The sequence below is a fragment of the Rosa rugosa genome, chromosome 1, assembly GCF_958449725.1.
Source record: "Rosa rugosa chromosome 1, drRosRugo1.1, whole genome shotgun sequence".
Taxonomy (NCBI): Eukaryota; Viridiplantae; Streptophyta; class Magnoliopsida; order Rosales; family Rosaceae; genus Rosa; species Rosa rugosa.
Window position 1 is genome coordinate 12,030,650 of NC_084820.1, and position 15,103 is coordinate 12,045,752.

At 39.6% G+C, this 15,103-nt stretch overlaps 3 protein-coding genes across 3 annotated transcripts; 2 read left to right on the forward strand and 1 right to left on the reverse strand.

Annotated features, from left to right (window-relative positions):
- The first annotated feature begins 5,977 nt into the window (after window positions 1-5,977).
- Window positions 5,978-8,032, forward strand: LOC133727234 (lipid phosphate phosphatase epsilon 2, chloroplastic-like). Its single transcript, XM_062154843.1, has 4 exons — window positions 5,978-6,740; window positions 6,831-7,056; window positions 7,541-7,614; window positions 7,755-8,032. The coding sequence occupies exons 1-4, from the start codon at window positions 6,414-6,416 to the stop codon at window positions 7,980-7,982; spliced, it is 855 nt and encodes a 284-aa protein (XP_062010827.1). The 5' UTR covers window positions 5,978-6,413; the 3' UTR covers window positions 7,983-8,032.
- Window positions 8,033-9,660: 1,628 nt separating this feature from the next.
- On the forward strand, window positions 9,661-11,588 carry LOC133717786 (lipid phosphate phosphatase epsilon 2, chloroplastic-like). The gene is made up of 4 exons (XM_062144527.1): window positions 9,661-9,995; window positions 10,103-10,337; window positions 10,529-10,602; window positions 11,251-11,588. The coding sequence occupies exons 1-4, from the start codon at window positions 9,891-9,893 to the stop codon at window positions 11,401-11,403; spliced, it is 567 nt and encodes a 188-aa protein (XP_062000511.1). The 5' UTR covers window positions 9,661-9,890; the 3' UTR covers window positions 11,404-11,588.
- On the reverse strand, window positions 11,541-14,191 carry LOC133717781 (putative pentatricopeptide repeat-containing protein At3g47840). Its single transcript, XM_062144516.1, has one exon. The coding sequence runs from the start codon at window positions 14,053-14,055 to the stop codon at window positions 11,935-11,937; it is 2,121 nt and encodes a 706-aa protein (XP_062000500.1). The 5' UTR covers window positions 14,056-14,191; the 3' UTR covers window positions 11,541-11,934.
- Between the last annotated feature and the right edge of the window lie 912 nt (window positions 14,192-15,103).

Here is a 15,103-nt window from a genome sequence, read left to right on the forward strand (position 1 = left end):
ATTAAAATTTAGTTGATAATTATACTTCAAATTAGTACTTCATAATCATACTTTATACTTAAAATTATTAGTTTATACATTATACTCACCTTATACTTAAAGTTAGTAGGTGATGTAGGTGGATTTAATTAGTTGATACATTGTACCTCGTTTATATTTGTACTAATAGATTTATATATTTTTTTAAATTAACATAGCAACGTCAAGCACAAGATTTGTGGAGAGCTGCGATGACCAAATCGAAAGGAAGGCCAAAAAGTGGTGATTTCATTAGTTTAGAATGTTACGAGATTGTTAAGGGGTTTCAACAATTTCGTGACATTCCAAGCCATACCTCTTCGACTGGAGGAACCTCCAGGGGAGGAACTGAACGGATGCACACACAACAATCTATTCCTGATTCTCATGTCAACTTGGACATAGATGCAGATGAGGTAAATGCCGATGCAACTCTCAATCCTTCGGTGAGGCCTCAAGGAAAGAAGGCTGCCAAAGAAGTTATCCGGAAAGGAAAGAAAGCATCTAATGATTCCAGTCCTCTGACATCCGCTGTGGAGACTATGTCAATCAACCAAACATCAATGTTGTCGGCCAAGGAGAAACGTGATGAGGAATTTGCTCGACATCTCCATGACCAACAACAACGAGATTATATACGCTTGCAAATGGGTATGCGAAACGAGACATTCAAAATTCAAGAGAGAGAATTCAAAATTCAAGAGAGGGAAGAGTGAATTATGGAGATGGACACAAGTAAGATGACGCCAACCAAAAAGAAATACTGGCAAAGAAAACAAAAAAAAATTGCAGAGAAATAAGATGAAGATGCAACCCGTGGATCTAACTTCCCACAACCATCATTCACCGGTGGATATTATCCACAACCTCATTTTCCCGGTGGCTTCGCACAACCACCATTCACCGGTGGATATTATCCACAATCTCCTTTCCCCGGTGGCTTCCCACAACCACCATTCACCGGTGGATATTATCCACAACCTCCTTTTCCCGGTGGCTTCCCACAACCAACATTCACCGGTGGATATTATCCACAATCTCCTTTCCCCGGTGGCTTCCCACAACCACCATTCGCCAGTGGGGTCCCTTCCCCACCTTTCTCTTCGGGTGAATCCACCAACCCCAACCATATGGATGACCCCTCAAACACAAATTAGATTCCTAATGAAGATGAGGATTAGGAAAATTAGGGAGTTATATATTTTAAATAATTGTATTGTTATGATTCCAATGCTTGGTTTTTCACTTATGTAATATTAGATTGATGAAATGAAAATTTATTTGAATATGTGGGTACATTGGAAGGAAGTCCTCAAGCAATAATACCCTTACAAATGAAAAGCACACATACATAATTAAAAACATAAAAGTTAAATGAAAACCACACAAACATAATTTAAAATATAAAAACTAAATGAAAACACACACAAATAGCAGATCTAGATACGCATGTTGCCTTGAACTTCCCAAAAGTGCTGAATGAGATCTTCCTGAAGGTTGGAGTGACTGTGCTCAGATCTAATTTCTTGGTATCAGGGCCGTCCGGTGACAAAGTGAGGCCTAAGGCAAAATTTAGAGAGACCTTCCTAATAATTTTGTCCATTGAAAAAAAAAATGTCAACAAAGCAAAGTTTAAACTAAAACATAGTAGATTATATAAACAAAATAAAAAGTAACAATGCCGATAAAGAACATTAGAACCTGATTTTCTAACCACAAAATTTTGGACTTCAGGCCTTGACGGTTTGTTAAAATTGTATGAACTATCTGAATTATGATTACGAAATTAGAACAGATGGTGAAATTCAAAATTGGGTAAGAGGAAGAGAAAGATTGCTTCTATGCGTCTATGAGAGTTTGTCAATGGCTTAAATAGACATAAAAAGAAGAAATGTTACCGTTTGTCTTTGAAAGAATCAGAGGGGAATCAAAAATTCATGTTTCAGTAGCCGATGTTTCATTTTTGCCCAAATTAGTGAAAGTGAGAGCAAAACTTTTGGTTATCTTCTTTTCTAATCCCAAAGTGATGGAGAAAGAGGAAAGCTTGGGGTGTTTAACTTACAAATACAAAAGAAAAAGAAGAAATTTTGAGGCCTCATGGAGTCACAGGTTTGATTTCATTGGCCTCAACGTCGTCTTCTACAAACTACAGTTCTGCGTCTTTTTTCTTTTACTATCTTTTTATATATATATATATATCTTTTTGAGATGGAGGCCTTCCCCAAACTGAGGCCCAAGGCCACTGCCTTGGTTGCCTTGGTCAAGGGACGACTCTGCTTGGTATCGGTCCATGAATCTGTTCATATTATGACCATCTCTACCAACAGGATCAAAGTCTCTACCGTTGGGTCCCTCCCATACCTCAGTAATCCTGGGCCTCATATTGTTATCCTCTTCATCATCGGACTCCAACTCATCATCGCTGTCTTCAGGTCGTTCATCCTCGACAATCATGTTGTGTAATATAATACAAGTCAACATGATGTATCGAATGTCCTCTTTATGCCACCCACGAGCAGCTCGTCTAACAATACCAAAGCGTGACTGTAATATACCAAAACATCTTTCCACATCCTTCCTATACCTCTCTTGAGCCTTTGCAAACTCGATTTCCTTGGGGCGTGTAGGATTTCGAACTGTTTTCAAGAAAGTCGCCCATCAAGGATAAATACCGTCAGCGAGATAGTAGCCTAAATTGTGAATTCTGTTATTCACTTGGAATTGGATCTGAGGTGCTCTACCGGCGATAAGCTCGTCAAACGAACGGGGACTTTGCCAGGACGTTGAGGTCGTTGCATGCCCCGGGCATTCCAAAGAATACGTGCCAAATCCAGGTGTCGTAAGATGCGACTGCTTCTAGGATGATAGTGGGGACATGTTTCCTACCACTATATTCTCCAGCCCAACCTGTCGGACTATTCTTCCATTGCCAATGCATACAGTTGATGCTCCCAATCATTCCTGGAAAACATTTCCTCTAAGCTTTGGCAAGAAGTCGTCTGAGGTCGACGGCAGTAGGAGCGTGGAGGTATTCTGCTGAGTAAAGATCAACAATTCCTCGTGTAAATCGCTGAAAGGCTGCGATGGAGGTGGATTTCGCCATTCGACAATACTCAACACATTGATCTGCCCTAGCACCGTAAGCAAGGATTCACAAGGAAGCTGTCATCTTCTGCTCCGGAAGTAGTCAGACTTTCTTGGTAGCATCTGACTTTTGAACAAAGTAACGATCATACTGGCAAGGGTCAGTAGATATACGCTTGAAGAGATTGAGACTCATCCTGCAACGTGTTCGGAACTCCCAATCTTTGAACACTGGCCGATTGACAAAGTAGTCGGCCATCAAATTTTTGCCCCTTTCTTCTCTAAGTCTCTCCTCATTTGGTGCACTACCCGGATGATGTTCATACCTACACTACCAAGGCTAGTTTGCTATCTCACCAAGCATAATTAACATCCTATTTGGGACACCCACAAGCCATGGTGAGGCCCAACCGCTACTTGCATCTTGTAGCCCTATGTTCAAGCTACGCTACGGTATCCGGAAGTCGCAAATCCGCCGCCGGGAAGCCACCTTTCCGGCCTTGCCAAGTTGCCTCCGCAACTAGGCATTTCTATACTAGAATAGTTATCTTTGCTTGTCCCACATCGAAAACAATGTAAAGGAGATGGCTTCCTTCACTTATAAAAGGAACTCTCCTCCCACTTAAACACCAATTCAACATCCAACACTCCATTACAACACACTTTGTAATCTTGTTGGGCCGCAAGGCTCGACACACTAGTACACATTCAAGTGGACGTAGTCTCCCGTGCTGGCGGAGACGAACCACTATACATCTTGTGTCAATCTCTCTCTCTCTACTTATCGTTAATTAGATCCCCACGGATCCAAGCATTAACAGATGAGAACCGCGCCCTCGGCTTTGGTTTCCAGATTCTTCTGCAACTGCTGCGATCACAATGGAGTTGGTGGCCATCATCTCTTCATCATCTTCATCCTCAGACCGTCGAATTTGATCCCACAACCTATTCATTGAAATGAGGGAAATTGAGGAAATATGTAATGCTAGAGATATGAAAAAGGTGAAGGTTTGTTAAGCTCGGATGGTGTGTGTATGTAGTGTAAAGATCATGTCTATTTATTGAAAATTTTCTTACAGATAAAAGTGTCGGTGGGTTATCACTCATTTCAAAAAAAATTTCGGTGGTGTACATGTTATAAAAGTGTCGGTGGAGTTTTCAAATTTTCACTCTTTTCAAAAATCTTGTCGGTGGTGTACATGTGATAAAAGTGTCGGTGAAGTTTTAAATTTTTTCACACTTTTCAAAAACTTTGTCGGTAAAAGTGTCAGTGGAGTTTAAAAAAAATAAAAAGTGTCGGTGGACATATAATTTGTCTACCCATAAAATTTTCTTTGGTTGCATTTCCAAAATGTTCATCAATACTAGGGGTGGGCGCGGTTCGGTGCGGGTCGGTGTTAGGCCAAAACCGCAACCAAACCGCTTCATTCGGTTGTGCTATATTTAAAACCGCAACCGCATTTTTAAAACCTACACCGCTTACTTCGGTTACACCATTTTGCGGTGCGGTGCGGATCGGTTTTGGTTTGTTTTCGACTTCCTATTTTTTCGCATATTTTCGACCAAAGTCGACAAATTTAGCTGTGTAACCATTACTATCAAAATATCAACAAAATAAACCACTCAACAAACAATAAGTAATGAACATTTCAAATAACCTGTTCATGACATCAACATCTCAAGTTCTGAACTAGACAAATAACATTAACACTATCAAACCTGCAGATCAACTATCAAACATTCAAACATCAACATTTTGCTCCAACTGTTCAACATTTCAAACCAAAAAGCAATTTCCAAAACTAAATCAAAGTTCCGGTGCAACATAAGCGGTGCAGCAGCTTCACTTGTAGCAGTTGGTGTTGTTCCGGTGCTTGACCCAGTTGGTGTCGCATTGGGAGTTTGCGATGCTCCACTTCCCTGACAATGAAATCAGACACATAAGTCTAGCACTTAGCAGAAAAGAAACAAAAGGTTAACTTTCTCAGTTTTATTATGCTGAGATCGGTTAGAATGTGATGAAGCTCAACCTACCAATCTCAGCAAGAAGCAAAAGCAAAAGCAAGTAAGAAGCAGCAAAAGCAAAAGCAAGTAAGAAGCAAAAGCAAACTTTAGAAGCAAAAGCAAAAGCAATTAAGAAACAGACTTAAGAAGCAGCAAGTAAGAAATTGTCAAAATCGAAGAAGCAACACAATAAGACGTCAAGCAAGTCAAGTCTCTTATGGTCAAAATCGAAGAACCAAGCAAGTCAAGGCGTCAAGCAAGTTAAGTCTCTCATGGTCAAAATCGAAGAAGCAAGCAAGTCAAGTCTCCCAAGCAAGTCAACATCAAAACAGAATCAGAAATTGAAAATCGAACAAGAACCTAACGATTCCATCAAGAGATGAGATCAGAAGACGTTTCCGATCTGGCGTTGCTCGGCGTCTTCGATCGGAGTTCGCATGAGTCCTTGGTCGGCGTTGCTCGACGTCTTCGGTCGGTGTTGCTCGGTGTCTTCGGTAGGAGTTCGAAGGGGTCTTCGGTCAGCGTTGCTCGGCGTCCTCGGTCGGCAGAGAAGACGGAGTCGAGAGAGAGATCTGAGGGTCGAGAGAGTCAGAGAGATGAGGCGGAGTCGAAGTCTTGAAGAGTAGAAATGAGGGGCTGACTAAGTCAGCTAGGTTTTCTCTCATTGAGAGTAATCAGGTGCATCAGGTTTCACATACTCCCTGATTTCAACCAATAATAATTCGACAACTATATAAAAATAATATTAATTTAAATAAAATAATATTTATTTAAATAATTATTAAATATGCGAGCGGTTCACAATCTGAATCCGGTCCCGAACCGGAAAAATCCGGTCCGGTGCTGTAAAGTGATTTTTTCTGACTGGTTTCATCCGGTTCGGCCGGTTTTGGCCCTCCGGTTCGGTTTCTGCCCGCCCCTAATCAATACTATTTATTTACATAATACATTTCTCATTTACAAAAAAATATATATATATATATATATTCAATGAACAGGTACTGATTGGTGACCCTGACACAACGGGTGGAAGCAAAAGTCCAGTGGCAGTGAATAATTTCCTGCCCTGGTGACCTGATGACCCAACGGGTGAACTTGTTCCTATGAGCTCCCCCAAAAGAGGAATCATACGACGGCATACGACGGATGGCCAGTCTTTCTTTCACGAGACAAACAATTTTATAGGGTAAAAATTTGTGTTTGGACTATTCTCAACCTATCACTCTACACTTGATGCTCCCCTCTTCTCTTAAAAAAGCCTCCAATGGCTGTTGACTGTTGGGTTTCAGCCTCTCTTCTCCGCCAACATGACATCATCAACCGCCATTAGTTTTCTCCAACCCAAACTCCAATTCTTCCCCTGTCGTTTTTGCAGCCTCAAATCGTTAAAACCCTTCTCCTCTCTCAAATTTCCCATATCGAAATTGGCCTTCTCCGGTGGATTAGACCCCAAGAAAGCTCCTCCACTTAGAAACAGGTTCATGGGTTCCAACAATAGCATGCTTGAGCTCATAAATTTGCTCCCTTTTCGGAACAACGCTAATGGCCACGAAACTGTTAGGGTGCTCCATTCGTCTGAGGATTCGGGCCCTGGAATTGCGGATAATGGGCTCGAGTCCACTGTCAATCGATTGGTAGGTAATGCATATGAACGTGAATTTCAATTTTAGTTTGTTACCAGTTTTGGTTTGAGTGATGGTAATTAGTTGTTTTGTTGGCTGCAGAGTAAGTGGCTTGTGTCTGGCCTTTTTGCTGTGGTGATACTATGTAGGCATGATGCAGAAGCTTTGTGGGCTGCAATGGGGTCTGTGGTGAATTCCACACTCTCTATTGTACTAAAAAAGATACTAAATCAAGAGAGGCCTATTCCTTCTTTGAGATCTGAGCCTGGAATGCCGTCTTCGCATTCCCAATCCATCTCCTACATTTTTATGTTTGCAATTTTTTCATGTAAGTTCTCTTGCTCCTCTTGAGTTCAACTTATGTTTCTGTGTCAAGTGTTAGTAGCTTTAATAGGTTGAGGAATGGAAATTTAGGTTTTTTTTTTTTTTTTTTTTTTTTTTTTTTTTTTTTTTTTCCGACTGTGGAGTGTGTATGACTTTGGAATGTCTTGCATAGGATCATGTACCATATACTTAAAGCTAGTAGTAATAGTTGCATTCTAATCATGAAAGGTGTGAGACTCTAGAAACTGAGCTAGCTTCATAGTGTTGTAATCACAGTTGCATTCTGTGTGATATTAGGGGTAAATCTAGTAGTGCTTTAATCAATCGGGGTTCAAGTAATATGTCATTTTGATTGGGGAAGACTGCATCTTTAAGAGTTTGTAGTATGGCTTTATCTGATAAAATGGGGAAAACTAAATAACTTGTGTCGATTATCAATCTTCTGACTCTGTTTACTGATACAATGCTTGTACTGTGTGCTATTGCAGTTGTGGAATGGCTGGGGATAAATGAGATTACCATAATTATTGGTGCTCTTGCCTTGGCATTTGGTGCATATCTTGTAAGTATTCCATATTTTTCAAGTTTTAACTTTAAAATTCACCATGGAATATGCGTTTGTAAGCAATATTAGTTTACCTCTACAGTAAACAGAATCGAAAGGGATAGGTTGCTTATGTACCTTTAATGTTTACCTCTCAGTCGTGGTTACGAGTTTCGCAGCGACTTCATACGATGAGCCAAGTGGTTGTGGGTGCTGCAATTGGAACCATCTTCTCCATTTTGTGGTACTGGTCATGGAATGCTGTTGTGCATGAAGCATTTACTTCCTTTTTGTGGGTTCGAATAGTTGTTGTTTTGGGGGCAGCTGGATTTTGTGCAGGATTCCTTTTGTATGTGATTCGTTATTGGATTAGGGATGACCGATGAACTATGTAATGCTTCTCAATTGATTCAATGCATATGAGATTGGGCTTCAATCCAGTGACTAAAAAAAAAAAAAAATTGTCTAAAATAAAGCCTAGTACAGACCATAAAAGCATGTAAAATGAATGAAAATTGCTGAATCCAGATATGGATTTCAAGTGTAAAACACGATAGTCTTAGGTGTGGCCGCCATGTCACGTGGCTGAATTGGGTCGATGTATCTTTGATATTTAGAAGGTTTTCGGTATTGGTTCTCATAAGGAAGCTTCTATTCATACCTCTAAAATTGGCATTTGGACCTCTTTCTTTTTTCAAGTGATAGTTGACTTTGTCAACTCATGTCAAATTACCAATAAAAACAAAAAAGAGAAAAAACAAAAATTAAAAAAAGTCTTTTCCCTTTTAGAGGTATGAAATCAACAAATATTCATCCTCATGCCATTTTTTCCCTTTTGTTTTTGTTATGATCTTCATCCTTACCAAGCAGCGGAGAAATCAACAGACCAGTTCCTTACTTTGCAGTTCCTCAATTTCGGATATGCAATATTCTCTAACCAAAACACCAACAGACGACTTTCGCCTAAAATCATACTCATCTATTGGAGCGTACTGTTTGAGCTAATATATAAAACGAGGGAATCTTAGGAAGTTGAAAAAATGAACTGCTCTTAGCCTCTAAAAAGATGCGTATGCCTACAAAATACCACAATAAGCAGAGGGGGGGGGGGGGGGGAGCTATCAATTGAAAGATTTTTTTTTTTTTTTTTTTTTTCAGCTTAGTTATATCAAGAGTAAAATAATATTGTGAAACGTTCAAAAATTGATGGAGGTCTAACTACCGATTTTGGAGGTATATGAATAGAACACTCTAAAAAAAAGTTATTATTGGATGATGGGTATTATGGGAAAATTAGGGAGGTGCAGATAGCATATTGGTTATTTGTAAAAGTAAGTTGGAGGTCTAAATACCAATTTTGGAGGTATGAATAGAAGCTCCCTTCATTCAAAACCAAGAGAAACAAAGAATGATTGTACAAAACCGAGACTAGTCATATACGCAATTACGCATCCCCAGCAATAGTCATATAAGTTGTGCTGGGTCAACTTCTATCATAATGTAAGACAGAGACTAGTAATCAATGAAGAAAGAACCATTTTCCAAATTTTGCCAATCAAGTCAACCAATTTCCAGAGACTTGAGACTTGCTTTGGAATGGACTGAAGCAATTCCGTTGCTGTTTCCACGATTATACATACGTAGCTTCCAAAATCCTTTTGCTTCAACTATATAGACTTTAGAGCTATCAATTGAAAGATTTTTTTTTTTTTTTTCCAGCTTAGTTATATCAAGAGTAAAATAATATTGTGAAACGTTCAAAAATTGATGGAGGTCTAACTACCGATTTTGAAGGTATATGAATAGAACACTCTAAAAAAAAGTTTTTATTGATATTATTGGATGATGGGTATTATGAGAAAATTAGGGAGGTGTAGATAACATATTGATTATTTGTAAAAGTAAGTTGGAGGTCTATTAAGTGAGGAGGTCTAAATACCAATTTTAGAGGTATGAATATAACCTCCCTTCTCATAAGGTAATCCTTTCAAAAAAAAATCAGATACTTTATTTGGAAATTTCTCCAAACTGTCACCAACAGTTATGCCCCCCCCCCCCCCCCCCCCCCCTGAAAACGTTTAAAATGGCTGTTGATGGGTGAGTTTCAGTCTCTCCACTCCGCTCAACATGTCATAAACAACCACCATTAATCACCAACCCAGCCTCCAACTCTTTATCTGCGTTCTTGCATCCTCAAGTCATTGAAAAACTCGTCTCCCTGGAGATTTTGTGCCTTGGAATTGTTCTTCTCCTTGGGTAGATTAGTCCTCAAGAAAGCTGCACCAAACAGAGTCATGGCTTCCAGCATCATTGTTGAGCTGATTAATTTGCCTAATGGCGACATAGTGCTTGAACAGGAAAACTATAATTCTGACCTCGAAACCACTGTTGACCGATTGGTAGGTGATAAATATGAGTTTAAATTTGTTACCATTTTTTTTTCTAGTGGTGATGTAGTATTACTTCAAATGACACTAATTAGTGGCTTGGCTTTTGCTGCGTCCAGAGCAAGTGGCTTGTACCTGGACTTTTTGCTGTTGGAATACTATGTAGGCATGATGCAGAAGCTATGCGGGCTGCCGTGGGGTATTTGGCGAATACTATGCTCGCTATCATGATCAAACGAATACTGACTCAACTCACTCAAGAGAGACGTGCAGCCTCTGGTGTATCTGAGCTTGGAGTGCCGTCTTTGCATGCGCAATCTATCTTCTACATTGTTATATTTGCCATTTCTTCAGGTAATCTCTCTTATTCCTCTTGACTTCATTCCATGTCGTTAAATGAATGGTAGCTTTAGTGGATCGAGACTTCCATTACTTCCCAAAATGAGGATGTCGAAATTTAGAATAAATCCGTATCGCGTCACTTTCTGGTTAGTTTGCTAACTCTGTCCACACATTTAATGCTGTTGCTTTTTGTGCTATTGCAGTTGTGCATTCTCTAGGGATAACTGTGATCACGCTGACCATGAGTGGATTTGCATTGGCATTTAGCTCATATCTTGTAAGTGTTCCATGTTTTTCTGCTTTTGGTTTGAATCACCATAAAATACTCGATGAGTGATCTAGTTCGACATAAAACAAAGGAATGAGTGATCAAGTTATTGACTACATATCAGGTCTGAACCAAATGTGATCTAGTTCTGAATGATCATCTATGTTACACAATCACAAGTATATAAACACAATAACTGAAGGCATGCTAAACATACTATATGTTAACATAAGAACAAGGCACATACCTGAAGTGGAGAATAATTAAGTCGAACGTCATTAGTGCAAGTCTGCAAGTCTCTAAGTCCGAATTACTCTCAATATGGGGCGAGTGACTGTAGAACTCGTTATTTAGAGAGTGCAGGGACATCGACTTATATAGAGGTTGATATTAGGATTCTTCCCATAAAAGTAATCCTAATACATTACTCGATATTCAAGTATATTAAGTTTCCCTAATCAATATAGATGTAGACACAATATCATATTGTAACAGGATTAGAATCTCTAAGCAATCTCATTCACTTCATTCTTAAGTCATTAACTTGTTATTGTAATTACTTATATAAATAAGGATGAGTCCACAAAATAATTCTTACACCAAAGAGAATTGAAAGAGATATATCGCCTATGCATTTCTTATTATCTGTCTTTGCAGTCATGGATACCAGTCTCACATCGACTTCATACTCTGAGCCAAGTGATTGTGGGTGGTACCCTTGGGACCATTTTCTCCATTCTATGGTACTGGTCATGGAATGTCGCTGTGCACGAACCATATGTATTTCGACTTCTGGGTTCAAATAGTTAGTTTGCCAGATTGCAAAGCATTTCTTTTATATGTAATTCGGTATTGGATTAGAGATGAACGATGAAGTATGTAAATTGATATATATTGATAGCAAGATGAAGATGCCACTTTGTCTCCAGGTCTAGCACATATGGACCTCATGTAATGCTTTTCAATTAATCCAATATGCATGGGATTGAGCCTTCCTATCAATCCTGTAACAAAAATGTATAAATTGTTCATATATGGACAAGAAAAAGCGAGTGAAAACTGCTGCAACTTTACTCGATGACTCTGGCGAAGTATTGTCTTGTTTCGCTTCAATTTCATCATCAGTAGTTCAAGGAGTAATGCGATCATGGGTTTAATCATGCGTTTCCATGTCTTCAGCAATGCTTCACCTTTGCATACATCATATCGTTGAGCCCAAGTCAAAAACGCAAGTTCAGGCGACTTCATTTGGTTCCATAGATTGCCTCGAGACAGAAGATGAGAAGATGCAAACGATTATGCCTTGGGCCAGTAAATGAAGATGTTGATCTTCAACATAGACTAATGAAGAACTGTTTCCCGAGTAGAAATCTCTGCCTTTGAATCTAGTAATTCCAGCACACTATATATCTCATCACCTTGTGGATGAGACCTATCTCCAGCAACAAACACAGAAATCCCATTCTTGACCTCTATCCCAGACCATCCGGGTTCCTTAATTACGCCCTTTGATCTCATCATTCTCCTTACCTCTGCGGCTTCCCTCCACATTCCTTTGGCAGCATAAATACCAGCTAGCGTTATGTGAGTCACTGCACAATTAGGATTTAATTTAAGAATCTCCTCTGCAGCGCGTCTTCCGCAGTCAACATCACCATGGAGCCGACATGCTGTAAGTAGAGTAGACCAGACAACATCATCCTGTTGAACTGGCATACTTTTGATCATGTGCTCTGCTTCACTTAACCATCCAGCTCGACAAAGGAGATCAATCATGCAGCCGTAGTGTTCTTTTGAAGGACTAATCTTAAATTCATTGCTCATTGAATTGAAGTAGTGGAAACCAAGATCAACTAGTCCAGCATGGCTACACGCAGCAAGAACACCAATGAAGGTCACTGAGTCCGGTTTCAGACCAACCGTAGGAAGCTTCTCAAACAGATCAATGGCTTCGTGGTAGTACCCATGTTGAGCATATCCATTAATCATGGACGTCCATGAAATAACATCATCATCTTTTGCTTTTGTCACATCAAAGATTTTTGCAGCCTCTTGTATACTTCCACATTTCGAGTACAGATTGACTAAGGCACTTTGTACCATAGCTTCAGAATCTAGACCTACCGTTAGGACATGAGCATGCAATTGCTTGCCTTGCTCAAGCATTGCCATGCTTCCACAAACACTTAATACACTCGCAAAAGCATACTCGTTTGGTTTTGGTTCTTCCCTTCTCATCCACGACAAATACTTGAAAGCTTCTTCCCCATAACCTGCTTGAGAATACCCTGCAATTACAGTGGTCCATGAAACAATATCTTTTCTGCCCATCTCATGAAACACAACAGAAGCTGAAGCCAAACGCCCACATTTAGCATACATGGTTATAACTGAATTTCCCACTGACAAAGAATCCGCAAGACCCAAGCGTAACACGTTGGCATGCAATTGTTCACCCCATTCAACTCTAGCAAGATTGGCACATCCGGAGATAACAGCTGCAAAAGTGTATTCATTAGGATGCACACCAGATTCCTGCATTCGCATAAATGCTTTGATTGCATGGTCCTCTTGACCCGTCCAAAAATATGATGTAATGATTGATGTCCACGAAACAACATCCTGCGTCCTCATATTCGCGAACAACTGCACCCCATAGTCCAATTTTCCACATTTATTGTACATGGTAGCAAGAGAGTTGGCTACGAAAGAGTTCTCATCAAATCCTTTCTTCATCGTTTGCGTGTGAATTTCTCTCCCACACTTCAAAGCACCCAAATCAGCACACGCCTTCAACGAGATAGCAAACGCATATGCATCACATTGCACCCCACACCTCCACATTTCAGCAAAATATCGCAACCCCTCCACATTATAACCTGCGCGAACGAGACCAGTGATAATGGTAGTCCACGACACCACATTTCTCAGCCGCATTGCGTCGAAAACTCTACAACCCTTCTCAATCTCACCAACCTTCATATACATGTCAAGAAGAGCACTTCCCACAAAGACTGAGTTCACAAAACCCGATTTCACCGAGTACCCATGTACAACTTCCCCATAAGACAAGTTCCTTCCAAGTCCACAAGCCTTGAGCGCAATGCTGAGAAGAAAAGGGTCCATGCAGAGACCTGGCTGCACCCACATGTGTGAGAACAGAGCCAATGCTTCAGAGGAATCAGAGACTCCAACATAGCCTGAAATCATATTGGTCCATGAAACCTCATCTCTCTTTGGCATTTCATCGAACATCTTCCGGGCGTCTTTGACATTACCGATTTTGACTAGCTGCTTCAGTTGAGAGTTGAGTTCGAGCATATCTACATGATTAGCGCGATGGGTTTTCTGCTCTAGTTGCTCTGTTTTTGATTCGGGAGCCAGAAGGGTTCTACATTCTGGGCGAGCAAAGGCTGAACTGGTAAATATTCTTCGAATTTGAGGTCTAATAGTTAAAACCATGTTCTGTTAATTGAACACGATCATCGGAAGCATTTGATTTGGCGCCGCCTAAGTTCTACAAGTGCGAATTGGTTTTGGATGGAAAATCCAAAGCCTAATGGATCCGAAGCCCACAGGTTGGCATTTTTGACGTCACAAACTTATAGGCCTTCTTAGTTTTTTCTATGCTTTTTTTTTTTTTTTTAAATTTATTTATTAGCGCTAAAATCTATTTGCCTCTAACATCATTTCAGTTTCTAACATTCCAATTTAATTTAAGCCTTGACCTCACAATTTTCCATCTAGTTGGTCCAATCCGTCAAGTCTCCGTTAAATACTCTGTTAACTCGCTGATGCGGCAATTCCTTCCATGCCAACTCAGCTCAATAATGGTGAAATGTCCAATATATCCATGTATTTTTTCTCCCTTATTTTTATTTTCTTTTATTTTTGTTTTTATTTTTTTTTCCTTTTCTTCATACTTTTTTTTATTGTAATCCAAGGTCCTACAAAACGGTAGGCGCTAGTTGAGTGGTGACCCGAGGATTAGCGCCTAGGGGCCAAGGCAGGGACTAAGCGGTTTTTATTATTTTTATAACATAAAATTAATAAATACTAATATTAAAAGTCCTACAATTAATTGATAGTATCCAAAACAGGGGAAAAAAATTAATGAATTTAACAAGAGTTATTTTAAATACACATACCTATTTCCTTCATTTTTTTTTTGTCTATTTTTCCCCCAATATTTCCCCATTTACCCTTCTCTCTCATCCTTCTCCTCTTCTCTCTTCCCACGCCAAATCACAGCGATGCTACTCTTTTGATTTACTCTATCTGCAAATTCTTTTGGTCCTGCAAATTTTTTATTTCTCTCAAATCATGGGAGCTGATCGTAATGTTGGAAAGAGGCGAGAAGAAAGGATTAGAACTGGAACCCGCGCACGTGATGTGCATATTCAAGTGAACACATAAATGAAGATTAAAGCTTATATTAATTTGGTTGTAACAATAGTTCAATAAGGTGATTACAAGCACATAACTGAATAGTATTATTTAGATGAATTCT